The sequence below is a fragment of the Ambystoma mexicanum genome, chromosome 12 (genome assembly GCF_040938575.1).
Source record: "Ambystoma mexicanum isolate Mex_15411 chromosome 12, UKY_AmexF1_1, whole genome shotgun sequence".
NCBI lineage: Eukaryota > Metazoa > Chordata > Amphibia > Caudata > Ambystomatidae > Ambystoma > Ambystoma mexicanum.
The window spans coordinates 401591188-401607056 of record NC_090936.1 but is presented as its reverse complement, the minus strand read 5'-3'; the positions used below and the strand labels follow the sequence as shown (position 1 = coordinate 401607056).

The 15869-nt window shown below is 44.4% G+C and overlaps 1 protein-coding gene across 1 annotated transcript in view; it reads left to right on the top strand.

The window, feature by feature from the left end:
• The window catches only part of TMTC1 (transmembrane O-mannosyltransferase targeting cadherins 1), a 1779343-nt gene that overhangs the window by 1427554 nt on the left and 335920 nt on the right, over window positions 1–15869 (top strand). Inside the window, exon 12 of the mRNA XM_069628531.1 lies at window positions 9583–9726. Coding sequence (XP_069484632.1) covers window positions 9583–9726 — 144 coding nt within the window. The remainder of the gene's footprint in view (window positions 1–9582; window positions 9727–15869) is intronic.

The window sequence follows — 15869 nt, the reverse complement described above, 5'->3', positions numbered from 1 at the left end:
TTTATTAGTGTACTTGGGTTCCAACATACAGCCATGCAAACCATCCACTATACAGCTTGAATAGGCTGGGTAAAAAAAATGCGATAGTGTTGACCGACCTATAAGAAAAAGTACAAATAAAACATGTATGAGCGAAAATGATCACACGGTTTGTGAAATTAACAAATCAAGAGTGACATGTGGACAAACACAGATATTTTACACTACACATATTAATAAACTGTGGTCAATCTCACCTTATCCGAGAATGCTTCGAGAAAGACAGACATCTCAGCAGTAGATCCTTTCGTAGATAAAAACCTTTAAAATAAAAATCTTTTGATCTGTATATGCATTCCGCCTCTAATATATGACCCATCGATACAAAATGTATATAAAACCTGAAACACTTACTCTGATGGCTTTAAGGTAGACTTTCGAGTAGTTTGTCATTGAGAACAAACCAAGCACACAACCATGGATAATAAAGAGAAAACAGAGAAAGTATGTGTTGATATGCATTGCAAAGGGGAGCATCCACTGCATTTCCATGGCAACACATGATTGCTTGTATGTATGTTTTCCTTGGGCGTCCGGAGCTGTCATCAGCAGGGGAGTATGTCTAGGTTAGTGCCACCAAAGCATTCAAACTTAACTTGTCCATATCCGACTTTGCGTTCTCCTAAAATGGCCGTGGTGAACACGAGTGGGTGGCAATGGTAGGTGCATTGACATTTAAGTGATGCTCCATAGGAAACACATTTATGTTAGAAGGCTATGGCATGCAGAGTTGATGTACTGATGATTCATTGAGAAACAGTGTGGGAAGTGACCATCCCTTAAAATGTCTTGCTGGCCTCTTAGATACTGATTCTGGTTTCTCTACCCAGAGTTTCTTCAAACTCCAACTCCCACATTTCCCCTTACCTCCAGTTCGAAGTCGAACCATATGTAGATTGCCTGGATGTCACTGAGGTTTCAACAGAATGGTGATTCTTCAGGACAGGGGGAACATGGGGAAGTAAACAGTCTGGTCAAAAGTGTCCCTTTGGCAGGTATTCTTCTCAAAAGGCATTCAATTATGTATTATGAAACAAAGGCTCTTTAAGGGAAAGCTAAAAGGAAAAATGCCTCTCTCAGTCAAAAAAGTCTTCAAGTCTCTCTGGGTCTCTTCCCAGCATTACTTACAGTCTCTTGAGTTTCTTGGTCACAATAGCGGACCAGACATTGGCTGTTCTCTGGTATATTTCTGACTCTCCTGTTGCCTGTTTGTTGGGACCACTTAGTGGATAGTCCAAAGGATTTTGTTTGTGGGCTCTTCTGTAGTGCATAGCAAATGTTGCACAGTGGTTTGTTGCTAATGTCAGGCCTTGGACCACCACAAATGGAAAGGCTCATCTATCCCCTTTGAATTTCCTCCTTGCCACCTAAAAGTAAGCTTGTGCCTATGGTGTCCTCCTCTATTCGCTTGTCAAGCACCTGCCGCCGTCTGGCTCCTCCAATCGACCATGATATTTCAGCCTGTGCATTTACCTCTTCCTTCCACCCTCACACACCTAGAAAGTGTGGGTGGCACCCCCCTGCTCTTTCTGAAATCTCCTAGCAACGTCTCAACTCCTTCTTTCACTACCTCAGATCATATTCCATCCTCCTGCTTGTCTGCTGTTCCTTTCATCAGCCTTTCCAAAGATATTGGTCTCTCATCTTCTCCTTTAACTACATATTCCTCAGATATAAGGCCAGCCTCCTGATCCTGTGTTCACCACATCCTCCTACTGCTCTTGTACTCTTCCTTTCAGTAACACATCCTCCTGATCAGGTCTTATTCACCCTTCCTTCTCTACAGCTCTTCCTATCACCAAATCCTCCTAAAATCTGTTACCCTCCTCCTGCTCCTATACTATTCCTTTCACCAACACATTTTTCCACTCAACTTTGGTTAGACAGGGATCATCACAGCATCCTGTTGAAGTCTTCTGTTGGGTCTACGAATTATATTTGTTTGGACTTTAAGGACAAAGGTTAAGAAAGAAGCCAAATATCTCTCTTGGCACTGTTCCCTCGGGTACCTGGTAGGCACACTGATCCAAGGAGGAAGAGCATGCATATGACCCAAATTGAGCCCTTGACCTGTTGATTTCAGGAGATGGTACAGAATGATGTATGTAGCTGATAGTCCCCAGTGTGGCAAAGGCTCTGCCCCGACAAAAACAAAGCTGTATGACACAATTTCATTCCAGTGAAACTACATAGAAGAGATGCCCCATAATGACTGCCTATCCTTTATTTAGGGAGGGACAACAAAGCATGGCTAGCTGACTTGATAGTCACTATTTAGTCTAAAAAAATGCATTATGGTGATCCTGTATCTCTTAGAGTATGTGCCTGCATGACAAATATTCCTAGATTTATGGAAAAGCCCACTTGACCCAGTGTCAGAGAACAATTTCATTTCTGAGCTGCATATTTTCGGATCAGAGCTGGAATTAGTTTGGTACCTTTGACCAGTCTTTTATCATTTATGGAATTATGCTACATTTTCCATCAACAATTATCAAAGTCTATTTATTAAGCAATAGTCACCCGTTCCACGGGCTTAACAGGCGGTAAAGGCCCGGGGTCCGAGTTAATAGGCCCAAGCATAACGGGGGTCTTTAATGAGGGTCCCTGGTGCCGTTTGCACCCGTTACAACCCGTAGGTGCTGATAGCCATGTCTTTTGTATGAATGAGCGGGACACCTTGCAGCATCCTGTTCATTCATACAGATGGCCACCATCTAGCTGGAAGACTGAGCTCCCAGTGGAGCACCTCTTCCATGGCAGCCAGAAGAAGGAAGGAAACCGGAACGGCAGCAGCATCGGGGGTGCTGCGCCTCTGAAGCCATCAGGTAAGTGGGAGTGATGGGGAAATGAAGGGGAAGGGATGGTGGGGGAAGACAGAGGGGTGTGAAATGCAGCCATCAAGCTTGGATAGTGGGATTCAGCCCGCAATCCGAGCAACCAGATTGGTTGATGCACCCGCAACAGGTGCTAATGTCCTTTATGGAGCTAATTATTTATTTATTTGTATATGGCTTTAAAAAAACCTTTACAAATTAAACAACCAAAAATTTAAGAAACAAAATCACAAAATACAAAGAGAAGTTCATACAGATAAGTAAACAATTTCACATACAGGATCTGACAAAGTTACATAAAACAATATTAGAGGGATAAAAGATACAGAATATACAATGAAATAGTCATGGAATTGAGTGATTTCATCTGCAGAAACGATCTTAATTTTATCATGCATCATTATAAAATTCCTTCTGAAAAGATAGCCATTTAATTAGTCTATTATATGAGCTGTGTCATATGAGACAGGTTATAACACTGCGTATTCAAAAAAATCATAAATCTAAAACAGCAGAGTTTCAATGGAGGATAAAATCACATAAATGCAAAATTCATATCTCTTAAAACTAACAGAGCTGCCCAATTATAATAAAACATTTTATGATAGATCACATTCAACTTTTAAAAATCTGACTACCGCTAATTGCAGCGCAACTTTCTTGTCGAATAGTCTACATTTCCAAACTTGATCTAAGTCCACATTAGATACATCCGGTAAAAATCTTGCAAAATAAAACAATCTATTTGCGGATAAGGCAGGGCACTCAAGCAACAAATGTCTCAACGTTTCTTTAGACTCCGATTCATTACCTTGCCTGCAAGTTATTGGGCATGCTGTTTTTGTTCTTGCAGCGAGTATTTCTCCCGCGAGCATGACATTGAATCTAAATCTCATGTAGCAGTTTCTCCACCCTCTATTGGGAAAGAGATATAAATATGGTTCCATAGAGCCCATGTATTTGTAGTAAGAGACCATATGAGCATACAGCCTGGATTGGGATAGTTTTAGGATAGTCGCATTTATGGAGCTAAAGTCTGTTTTGACACAATGAGCCAAGCCAAGCTTTGGCCTCATCTCCTTCTCAACAAAGGTGTAAACGTTTGTCGGATTAAAGCAATCTGTGATTTGTATTCTGCTACCATATGAACACTTTGGTTCATCTGGTCGCTCAGTGAGCTTTTACCAACGGGGTTCAGCAAGGATGATGTTTGCTGTTTTTAAATTTATACCTGAACAGAATCATGCAGCTCTGAGATAGAAGTGCCTTAGAATGCCAATCAACAAAATACGGATCCTGCTTTTCACAGATGATGTGGCTCTCCTGGCAAACACACAAAACTGCAACCCTGCCATGTTGAGTAACCTTGATGGCTTCTGTGTGGAACACAACCTAAATGGGAATGTAGCAAGTCAAAGGTCAAGGACATGGATACAAAAACACCTTCAGTTGTCCTTGTATCACGAGGAAAGATATTTTGGAGATTTACTAGCTCGGGCAGAGGTTTCATGGCACGTCAACATAGTAACATCAGATGATCATGGCTTCTCAGGTCTATTGCATGGTTCCCCAGCAGGGGTTTGCTTCATTAGTCAAAATGAGGAGAGAACACCTGCATCTACACTAGAGGTGTGCTAGGGCAAAGGGAAAGGCCCCTACGCTCATTTGTGCAAAAGTGTGGGGCACCGGCATTACTTTCCTTCTTTACAAAATGTGCAAAATGTCCTCAACTCTGTTTGCATCAGGTCTGTCCACTTAGAAGTTGGTGCAATGCATATTGGGGGTCAGATAGTGTGGGTTCCTCTTGGTTATGAATGAGAGTGTGGGTAAACACTGATGCTGCTCTAATGTGACAAAGCAACATTGGGTGGCCTGACTACGCGGCTTAAAGGAGCAGTGAGGACCAGAGATGCCCACAAGGTGTGTGAAGAGGTAATTGGTGGAAGAATACGAGGGATTTGACGGAGCCCCTCTGCATGCCCCAACGCCATTGTTCTTCTTAATGAATGAGGGGAACACTGCCACACTTTAAATAGTTTGGGTGTAAGTAGTAAGTCATGGTCTCGTTCGGGTACAATAGCCTGCCCGCACTCCACCTATCATCCTTCCTAGATAGAATCTTCAAGAGCCCAGCACTCCAGGGCAGCAAAGCAGCACAGCAGACCACCCTCCCAGTTACCAGAGCAAATCCAGCTATCCCCACTCACACACTGTCAGGCATCTGGCGCACCAGCATTCCTGTATCAGATGACTGTGTGCGGTGACATGACCTGACGCTCCCTTCCCCAAGTTGCTGCCCGAGTCTGCTGCATTTCCACGTGGATCCCAACCCTGTTCTTGCACTCACTGTTGCACCCCATGTCATCAAGGGCTCTAGTCCTGCTGGCAGAGATCTTGGCAGCTACAAACACACCCCTGTATCTTTGGGCATTGGCGGAGTTGCTGGCTTGCAGGAACTACAATACCCAGCCTGTCTGCATCATGTGTGCGGTGGCCATCTTTGAGGGACATTCGTTTTTCACCTTGCTGCTCAGGTCGCCTGCTGGTGGCTATTTTTCCATCCGGGAGGATATGTAAACAGTTCCTTCTTTCCATACTTATGCTCCCCAACTAAGCTACACTCTGTGTAGCATGTTTCCAGATTAGTGTGTCTGATATCTTCTGATCTCATGGTTCTGTAGTTCAGGATGTGCTTTAAGCTGTCTGAGCTAATCATTGTCAGCTGCTGTTTTTTGTAAATGTGTGGGCTTTGAAAATGTGATTGCTCATGGATTACAACCTAGAGTAAGGCTAAACGGTCTTCCTCCTTACGTCCTTATTTCCTTACCCAACCTCTCAATCCCTCTGAACTTCGTCCTTGTGCCATTGGGTTTTTGAACTGTTACACCTTATATATAATCAGACCTAGGAACTGAACCTTCTTACTTTGTTGTCGTGCATTCAAGCTTGTGAATTTGGGTCCTGATCCGTCCTCATGTTGTCAGATTTTGGAACTTGGACTTAGTTATCTCTCTTCTTGCTGGGCTCCATAAAGATCACCAGGACCCTGGTCTTCCACATAAATAATCTTTCTTATTTTAGATACATTCAAGTAGAAGCTCCTTGTATGGGTGTAAATTTGTCATTGGAATTTTCCACTGACCTGTTTATTTTACTTTTCTTGGAGCACGTGCCCCTGCCTATATTTCTTCTCCTAACCTTTTCCTTGTTCTCCTCTGACATGCAGTATGACTTGGTTATTTTGGGGAATGTGTAATGTACTGTCTGCTTGTTACAGCTGACTGGTGACAGATAATGAAGCCAAGGATCTTTTCTCACCAGGCAGTGCACCGTGACCACTGGTGCTTACCCTGTGCTGCCTTGCCCCAGGCAATTGCAGAACTGTGCACCAAAGTAGCATACTCTCTTGCTGAGCTCAAAGGCCAGTTAGAAACTCCTACACAGGTAAATCCCTTGCCAGATAATGACAGGCACAAAGAGGTACTTCAAGACAGGAAATGTGGGCAATTGCTACTTTTCTTTAGGATAAACCGACAAAGGTTGTGCCGGAAAACAAAAAACCCAGACAATAAACAACAGAAAACACATGAGGCATTCTCCTTCCTGAGTTAGGGCTTCCTGCTGAGTCTCCCACACCTCTTCCATGGGAGGGCCTGGTTCAGACCTCTTGGGTCCCTGTAGGGGAATCTGCTCAGGTCTGGAGTTTAGAGTTGCTTGCATCCTGTGTCTCTGTCTTTCCAAGTTGTAAGTCAGCCTTTGTAAAAGACAATTTGCTGGCTTTAAAAGGGTCCGCAAAGCCTTCTTCGCGAGGTCCCAGGGTTTACAGGGGTCCCCTCACCATTCTTCTCTATGTTCCCTGGCTTGATCTCTCTCCTTGGCCTGTGGGGTCTCTGATTCTTGGGAACTTTGGCCTTCCAATGTGGGGTAGAGCCTCAGGCAGTGAGCCTTTGGTTCCCTAGGCTCTTGGTTCCCCAAACCAGTCTGTCTCTCCCTCCCCTGGTCCTAGTCTCAGAACCCTCATTCACCTCCCTGATCTTCCAGAATGCTGCTTGCTGAGTTCGCATTCCTCTTCTCACCTCTAACACAGTCGTAGTGCCCAATGGGCCTCAACAGAACCTTCCTGAGCTGACCATCTATTGGGTTTCCTTTTTCACTTCTCCTTGACTTCCTTCAACCAACTCCATTCCCTCTCATGTCTCCAACCCCACACCAAATTCAACTACCAGAGTTCTGGAACGTTCTCCACCACCATACCTCCACCTCAGTAAAATTTCCAAAACACTCTTGCGGTACCCCCAGCCAAACCTTGATATTTCTTCAGCTCCTCATGATATATTTTAACATCCTCTTGATCTTATTTACCAACTTTCTCTTTGTCATCACCAACCTTTCCTGACACTCACTATAAACCTTCTCCTGACCTTCACCAAACTCTTCATTGCTATCACCAAACATTTTCTGAAGTTCTTCATTGAGCTCCTAATGCTTTCCACCAACTTCCTTCTGATGCTTCTCAACATCCTCCTCACTATCACCAGCCTGCTCTCAACAAACTTCACCAAACCTACCCCAGATGCTTTCCATCTTCCTCCTCACTATTATTAGCCTCTTCCTGATACACTTCACTTGGGATTTTTTCCAACCGCATCCTTCCAACATACTTCACCAACCCCCTACTGTTTCCCAATCTCTTCCTCACTTTCAACAAACTCCTCCTGACACACTTAACCATCCTTCTCCTGTTGTTTCCCAACCTCCTCCTCGCTATCACCAACCTCTGCCTGACAACTTCACCCCCCCTCTCCCTTAAACAACCCCCCTCTGGTCTCTCAATACCTCCTTGGATCCAGTCGTAATTCTTCCGCCAACATCTTCAGTGTGTTCTGTGTATTCATCACTCTGCTCCAAACTCCTCTGTTCAGCTGCTTCCCTAAACTGCCCCACCACAAGGATGAGCTTGTGGGCTTTTATAGGGCTTTGGCACCACCATCCAAGCTCTCACATGAACTCAGGTCTTTTAGCTGGAATGCGGATTGGCTCTTTGTCTCCAGCCTGTGGGGTGGATTACAGCTTTGATGTGAGACTTGGGATTGTTGCGTCCAACCCCTTCTCCCTTTAGGTAGCTCTCTTTCTGCCTGCTACACACTGCCCCTGTCTTCCAGCCTCTCTCTGATGAAAGAGCACCGAGGTAGCTTTATTGGGCAGCCTATGTAGGGATTGGCTGGTGGGCCCCATCACTGAGAATGGTTTCCAGGTTCCCATGTGGAACTAAGGGTTGCTATCTCGTCTTCTAGGACAGCCTTCTCTCTAGTTGAGGTGCCCTGGTTCTGCCCTCAGGGTGTGCTCCCTTCGCATATGTGTTCCTAATTGCATGAGAGGGGAAGCCTTGTGTGATGGCTGCCTGTCAACTTCCCCCTGCTAATTCATGTCCCTCTATTTCCCTCTGTATATTTATTTGGGATTCCTGCAGCCACACTAAAGGAGCCAAGCGTGCAGGCGCTGCAGGTTCTGCAGGACTTCTGTTCCACTTCTCCCTTTAAGGGACATCAATGTTTGTAGTGCCAATTTGACTGTATGTAGTTGTGATATTGGGGATAAGGGTGGGTGAACAGGGCATCCTCCTTACACCACCATTAGGCCCTTCATACATTTGCTTGGTGAGGCCCCCCGCCCACCTTAATCACCCCATTGAGGACCCCAGAGATAGATAAGGGACTTTGTCACATATTTCCCTCTTTTCTCTGTCCCTTATCTAATTACACCCAAAGGGAGGAGTGCAGTTTCCCATGATGATGATGGTGGTGGTTTCTTCTGCCAGGAAGTCCTGAGGCCACTCTATAATCTATGGGGGGTGGGGTTCCCCCAACCAATAGACCAAGTCCTTCTCCTTTGCTGATACTTCTTTCACATAAACCATCTTAAATCACCGGTCAAAATGTGGTAGATCAGCATAGGATTACTTTCACTTGCAATTCTCGGAGGACATCTTTTGGTCAGGTCAACCTACACTCTCAAAATAGTCTGAGAGAAAATGAATACTATTCTAACTAAACAATGTATTAAGAAATAACTCTTATATGTGTCACTACTTGATTAAATTGTGTCCAAATCAATGTTGAGAGTCTATTGAAAAGTAAAACATAATTAACAGACAATTGATTTTATTTCAAATCAATCTTAAAAAACAATAAATATCAGGTGTGTACCCACTGTTTGTTGTGTTATGCTGGCATCAGTACTTTATGTACATTCCCAGATGAGCCGCAGTCCGTCTATAGATTCCAAGATGATACGCAGTGATCAGTATCTCACCAGGAGCGTTCTCTACCATGTGCTCCTGGTCCCGAATGGAATTTGAGAAGCTGCCAGGGGTAATGTGAAGCAGGCCAGGTGAAGTTGAGTATGTTATGGCTCAGAGAGACTAAGGACACTCTTCACTAATGTATCAGGTGGACTGGGATCCTCATCTGTGGTCAGGCACTAGTAAACCACTCTTGCAGCGCAAATACAAGACAAATACTGACAAAAGAAATCCATTGGCGCCAGGTCGGCAATGATCTCTAGATATATCATGATGAAATGTGCATGCTGAGAGATGGTGTGTGTGCTGAAATGCTTCTGCATGTTCAAATGGACCAGAACCTGGCATGTTAATCGGTTTGAGCACAATGACCCTTTTTAATGTGTGTGCCTTCGTTTTCCTCAGGTTGTATCCTCGGCATGCAAGTGCCCTCAACAACCTGGGGACCCTGACCAAAAACGCTACCGAGGGCGAGGAATACTACAGGCGAGCTCTTCAGATAAGCCCGCAGCATAACCGAGCACTGTTCAACCTGGGAAATCTGCTCAAGTAAGAGTTTGCCTTTGATAGACTCACCAGCTCAAGATGTATTAAGGGTGAATGTTTTAGGGGCCTTCTGAATAGCATATCTACTCTTCAGCCAAAAGATGAGGTATGCGGCTCGATCTAGATAGGTATTTTCACCTACCTAAACCGTCAAACCTCCTGCCATTTTTATCAACATAACTTAAGAAAAATATATTTTGAGTTTAATTAATATGAAGTAATTTTCTGAACTAAAGTTTTTCTTTTAGTAGGTGTCAACATTTGTCAAGGGCAGGCCAGCTGAAACTACCCGGCTACCTAATCATAAAAGTATACACCCGTACATACACATTTTGGCAAAATTTGGCTCAGTACCTATTAGCGGTTAATTTCGATACCCCTGTATTGCTTCACTATTTTCTAAGCACACACCACTGGTCATCCTTTCCCATGTGTGCAGATTATAGTACCTTTAAGACACTTGCCAGGCACGCATAGTGTAACTGTAATGGTTAGCATCAATGACACAAATTCTGGGGGGAACAGACATGCAAACCTTTCTATCTTATGTTATGTTATATTATTCAATGATATATGACGCCAAATCTTTAAAGCGCACCATCGGCCATTTACATGGCCTCTTGGTGCTTGTAGTCAGTGTCACTTGCAGTTCGCCCTACCTTCCACAATAAGTTTGCTTCAGTCTGTCTTTCTAGCAATAGGGCCTTCCAACTTAAACTAAAATGTATTTGTGACTTGCATATAGTGCCTAGATGTCATCCTGCGTCCACTCAAGAGCACTTGTATATATTACACGAGTTTATATGTAGGAAGAAGATAAAAGAAAGGGCAGGCAGTGTCAGCTAAGGAGTTGGTAAGGAGAAGTGACCAGTTGAACATTTAGCACTGTTCAAAGCTAATTCAAGGACCTTAGGAAGGCCCACGGACATAGTCATGGCCTGAGTTGCTAGAGTGAACTAACGAGTGGGTGTGCAAGTATCAGGCCAGAGGAGGGGAGGAAAGGGAATGAGGGAAAGGGTTTGTGAGTGGGTGTCAATCGATTGTGTCTATGGTCTCGTGGTTAGAGTCTGGCAAGGATGGGCTTCATTCACAGACCACATCAAGCAGCACACTACCAAAAGCCTCTTGAAACAGTGCCATCTTCAGCATCTTTCCAAAGACAAGCACGTTGTGTTGACTTCTCAGTGCCCTGTTGCAAGCAATGCACAATATGGCGTCCTGTTCCTCCAGAGTTTGCATTTAAAATCAGTCAGGTCCCTATGTAGAGTGTGTCAGGAAGAGGCTACTGCCTCCCCAGTCACCTGGCAGAATCCACATGATATAGAGGCAGAGCCCCCGTCACCTCTGCTGTTGGATGCGCCGCCCCAGCCTTTTCCAGCCACTTGCAAATTGGGTGGCCGAAACGAATGTTCTGTTTGAATACTGCTGGAGAGAACTGTTGGTTGGTACATCTCCCAGGTGGATTTCAGTCTCAGTGCTGCCCTTGGTAGCACATGTTCTATATAAGGGTGGTTCTTTGCCTCCTTTCTGGTTGCCTGGTAGCAGAACAGGGTCTGATAAGCTGCTTCCTCCAGGCGCTTTGAATAGGGGCCTTATTGTATTAGTAAGTCTCTCCATCTCATCAATTTTCCCAGCGTTGGTTAACACCTAGTCTTTGCTCCTCCGATTGATGGCTGTGCCAAGCAGAGTGCCGATGGAGAAAATCTAATTTCCCTCTGGATCTGGATCTTTTATCTTCTCTCAGTGCTTCCTATGATTCCTCCTTACTTTTGGCTCAGCAAAAATATTATGCTGAGCTCCTAGTCAACCTCCCTCCTCATCCTCAACTCTTATTCCAAGTCTTAAACTACATTCTCTCCCGTCCACTCCTGATCCTTCCCTGCCTCCATCTCTTTCTGCCTCTGACTTTGCTAATTATTTCACCACCAAAGTGGCACTTTTCCATCTCCCCTTGAGATCCTTTTCCAGCTTCCTCCTCTTTTCCCTCCTCACTTTCTCTCTCAATGTCTACTTTACTTATCATTCCTCTTTCTTCTACTGTGGCAATAAGACCCGAGGCGGCGGGCCAATACCGCCCCAGGTAATGCCCGGGGCTGTAGTTAACGAAGTCCCCAGGCATTACCTGCGGCGGTATTGGCCTGCCGCCGAGCGTCTTATTGCCATTAGCACCACGGCCCGTTGGATCGGGGTGCTAATGGCATTTTTTTCTGTTTCGCCACGTTTTGAAACAGAAAAAAAAATGGAAAAAAATGGCCACCAGGAAAGGGAAAACTGAGTCCGTTTTCCCTTTCCATGGCGGTCATCGGGAGCGGACGTGCTGGGAACACAAGGGTTCCCAGCGCGTCCGCTCCCGAAAAAAAAAAGAAGCAGAAGGTAAGTGGGGTTGGGAGGGTGGAAGGGAGGGAGAGGAAGAAAAAAATAAAACGTACCTGTGTCCCCGCTGGGGGACGATGGAAACCTCCAGCCGTGTGGAGGCGCAGAGCGGGGATGGCCCACTCTGAGTCTCCACACTGCTGGAGCCTGCTATCGTTGCCCAGCGGGACGCAGGAGCAAAAAGGTAAGTGGGGTAGGGAGGAGGGAGGGAGGGAAGGAAAAAGAAAAAGCTTACCCGAGTCCCCGGCGGGGGGCGAAGGCAGCCTCTCAGTCGTGGGGAGGCTCGGAGTGGGGATGGCCCCACTTCGAGCCTCCTCATTGGCTGAGAAGCTGCCACGCCCCCACCGAGGACAAGGCGGCTGGAATCCCGGCCAAGAATCGAAGGATTCTCGGCCGGGTAATGTCCCGGCGAGAGCCAATCAGAATGCTTGTTGCATTCTGATTGTCTCTCGCCGGGTACTAATGATGTTTCTTCTTATTTTTCTAAGGCTTATCCTATGGCGGCTCCTTCTGCCCCAGTATCTTCCTCTTTGATTCCAAAAGTCTATCCCTTTTCTCCTTCCTAATATAACTGCCTTTTGTAAATTCTCTTTACTTACTTTAAGCATCCCTTCTGAATTCAATCCTTCCTATCATAAAAAAGCATCACTCAATCCTTTATTACCCTTCAACGTTCGACCTAATTCACTTAAGGTCTAAAATGTATACTCTATACTCAAGCCTCTGCTCACTTCTATACTGAAGCCTCTGCTCACTTCAATCTTTCTCACTCCTGCAGATTTATCAATTTTGGTTCCATCCTTTCCATCCTACTGAAACAGCACTCCTCCTTGTATGTTATTCACTTCTCTTCACTCACTATGCTAAACAATCTTTTCTTGTTCTTATAGATCTGGCTATTCTTTTTTGTATTCTTTCTTGTGGTTTTAAGGGCACCTTCCATAATTGGTTCTGATCCTATCTCACTCAATGAACCCATTCAGTTTCCTCGAAAGGTCAGTCTTCCTCAACTCTTTGACCTCAATATGATGTCCCTCAAAGATTGGTTTTGGGTCCTTTTCTCCCTTCATACTGTTACTCTTGCCTCTATTACGTTTTCCTATGGCCGTTCTCATCATTTCTATGCAAACGATTCTCAAATCTTTCTCTTTTTCTTCCTTTACTGAAACCATACTCTCTACTCTCTCTGCTTGCTTGCTTGCCATGCAGTCCTGTATGTCTGGAAACTTAGATATCAATCCTTCTAAAAAAACAGAGGTTCTCTTTTTCCGTCGTTCTACGATCCCCCTTCGTCTACCTCCATCTTCCATCTCCTTTCCTCTGTCATCTTTGTTTTACTTCCCCTGCTCGCAACCTTGCTGTTGTGTTTAATTCTACACTTCCCTTTTCTTCTCACATCTCTACAACTGCTTGTACCTATTGCGCTCATCTTCATAGTTGGAAAGCGTGTTCCTTAATTACTTTCCACACCTGCAATCTCCTTATCTCTTTGCTTATTTTCTCTCAAATATATTATTGCTCTAGTCTTCTCGTTGGTCTTCCCGTCTCTCAGCTTGCCCTTCATCGTTCGATCTAGAACTCTTCTAGTCGTTTTCTGTTTCCTCTATCACCTTGCAACTCAATTTTCTGGGCTTTGCTTTCATTTCACTGGCTCACCTTTCAGTCTCTTCTGCCTTTTCACGTCTTATGTACTGTATTTTAATGCCTCCATGGCATGGCCCATCCTTATCTTCTTTGATTTCTTTCTAATCTCCCATCTATTCTCTTAGATCGCTTTCCCAATTCCTTCTGTCTGTTTCTCAACCCACCACCCCCAGTGTTCCATCTCGATTCTACTGTTTTTCTTTATGTGCACCCAAATATTGGAACACTCTTCCTCTTGCCGTCTGATCTTCGTCTTTCCACTTTTTCAATCTCATCTAAATTATCTTCTATATAATTGATTTCATCATGTAAATTATCTTTCACATTGTTTGTACCATTTTTATTTTTGTAACACACTTTGGTGCAAAGTGCTATTTGAATTCAACAAAATACAGTAGCACAGATATCTTCATCCATCCACTATTTGGTCTGTGGTTAATGTATTTAGTGCACAGCAATCAAATTAACCAATCTGCTATTCGTGTACTAGTTATTAATATTTGCTTTAGACTCATTATTGTATAGTATTTTGTAATTGTTGGTTACCCATTCAGTAAATTTTGGCCGTGAAACACTAGTGTGCTTCACAGCCAGATGTCTGCTCATGCTACTGCATTGTTCTATGCCTTTGATATTTCATGACATAGGGCCTCATTACGAGGAAGGCGGTATGGGGCTAACAGGGCAGGTAGAGCTGCCGGCCCCTTTAACCCCCTACCGCCTCATTATGAGGTTTGCTCGCGGATCCCGGTAAGGATGCCTGGTAAAACCAGGTGTCCTTAGCGGGTCCCAGAGCAGACTAGGATGCAAACAACGTGCCCGTTATTAACGTTGTTTGCATCCTCCCCATTCCCATTGAGCCCTATGGGTGCTCGAATGGTAAATGGGGATGTACCGGGTCCGGGTTCCCTAAATGGGGAAATACTGGGCCCTCCAAAGTCGGAATGGCCCGGTATTTCCTCATTCAGGGAACCCGGACCCGGTACCCGGAACGGGGGTAGCCATGCAGAAAATAGCGCCATGGCTACCTCCAATGTCGTAATGAGGCCCATAGTGTTACTTTGTTGCAGGAGGATGTTTGAGCTCTAATAATTTTTGACCTGCAATCTGGCGATCAGTGGCATTACATTGCACTTCAACTGTATAGTAGAATAAAGCCGTGTTTGATACGAGGAACGTCTTTTAGCCCATTAATCCATTTCTATCTTTTTGGGGAATTACTCTTTTATGAATTTTAATTGATATATATTGCTGATCTTAAACTGATACTGATTTGGAAATGTTATCAATATTAAAGCGGGTTAGGAAGTTAGTTCTCTGTCACATTCAGTGTTGTTGCACTAGACTTCCCAGCAAGCTTTTCTGACGTGCTGAATTGACACATGTTTTTCTGACCAGCAGGTCTAATTGGCTTGCGTCAGCCCTGACATGAAACCTGTTTACCCTGTTCAGCCATGTTCTGCCTTACTATCTGGGTGTCATCCCTCTTAATTTTGGACGTTCAATGATAATTGTTATCACTCCTGCCTTTGGGATGATGTGGCAGTAGGGATCATTGCCTCTTTTATAAATATTAAATATTCAAAAGAGGTTCTGTTGCACTTAAACCTTTTTAGTAAAGTCTTTCAATATAATAACAATGATGAGAAGGACATTGTCTAAACCTTAGAATTGGATTTTCCATGAAGGCTACCATGTGTTTTAAATGTGCCCTGAGTAACGTCAGACAATCATGTGTCATGCAGCCACGATATACAATGTAATGGTAGGTTTTAACCTGGATTTTCTGTTTGGCACAGAAACGTGGCTTTCTGATAATGGACAAGCCTTGCGTTATGCTTTTGAGCCTCCCAATTACTGGATGGTCTTGTTCAATAGACTCACAGGCTGTGGGGAAGGCAGAGCTATAAGCTACAAAGCACATTTTAAAATAAGTACAGTTGCAGATTTTGAAGGGACGTTACCGGCATAGTGCCTACTAGATGTGGTATAGATGAGGTTTGGTCTGTCAAAATATGACTGTGTTACCGCCCCCCTCGCCCGGCCAAAGCCTTCATTGACAGCTTTTATTTATGCTTAGCGTCTTGGCTGTTAGAGGAAAAAAATTGTATAGTCCTTTTGGCAAAACC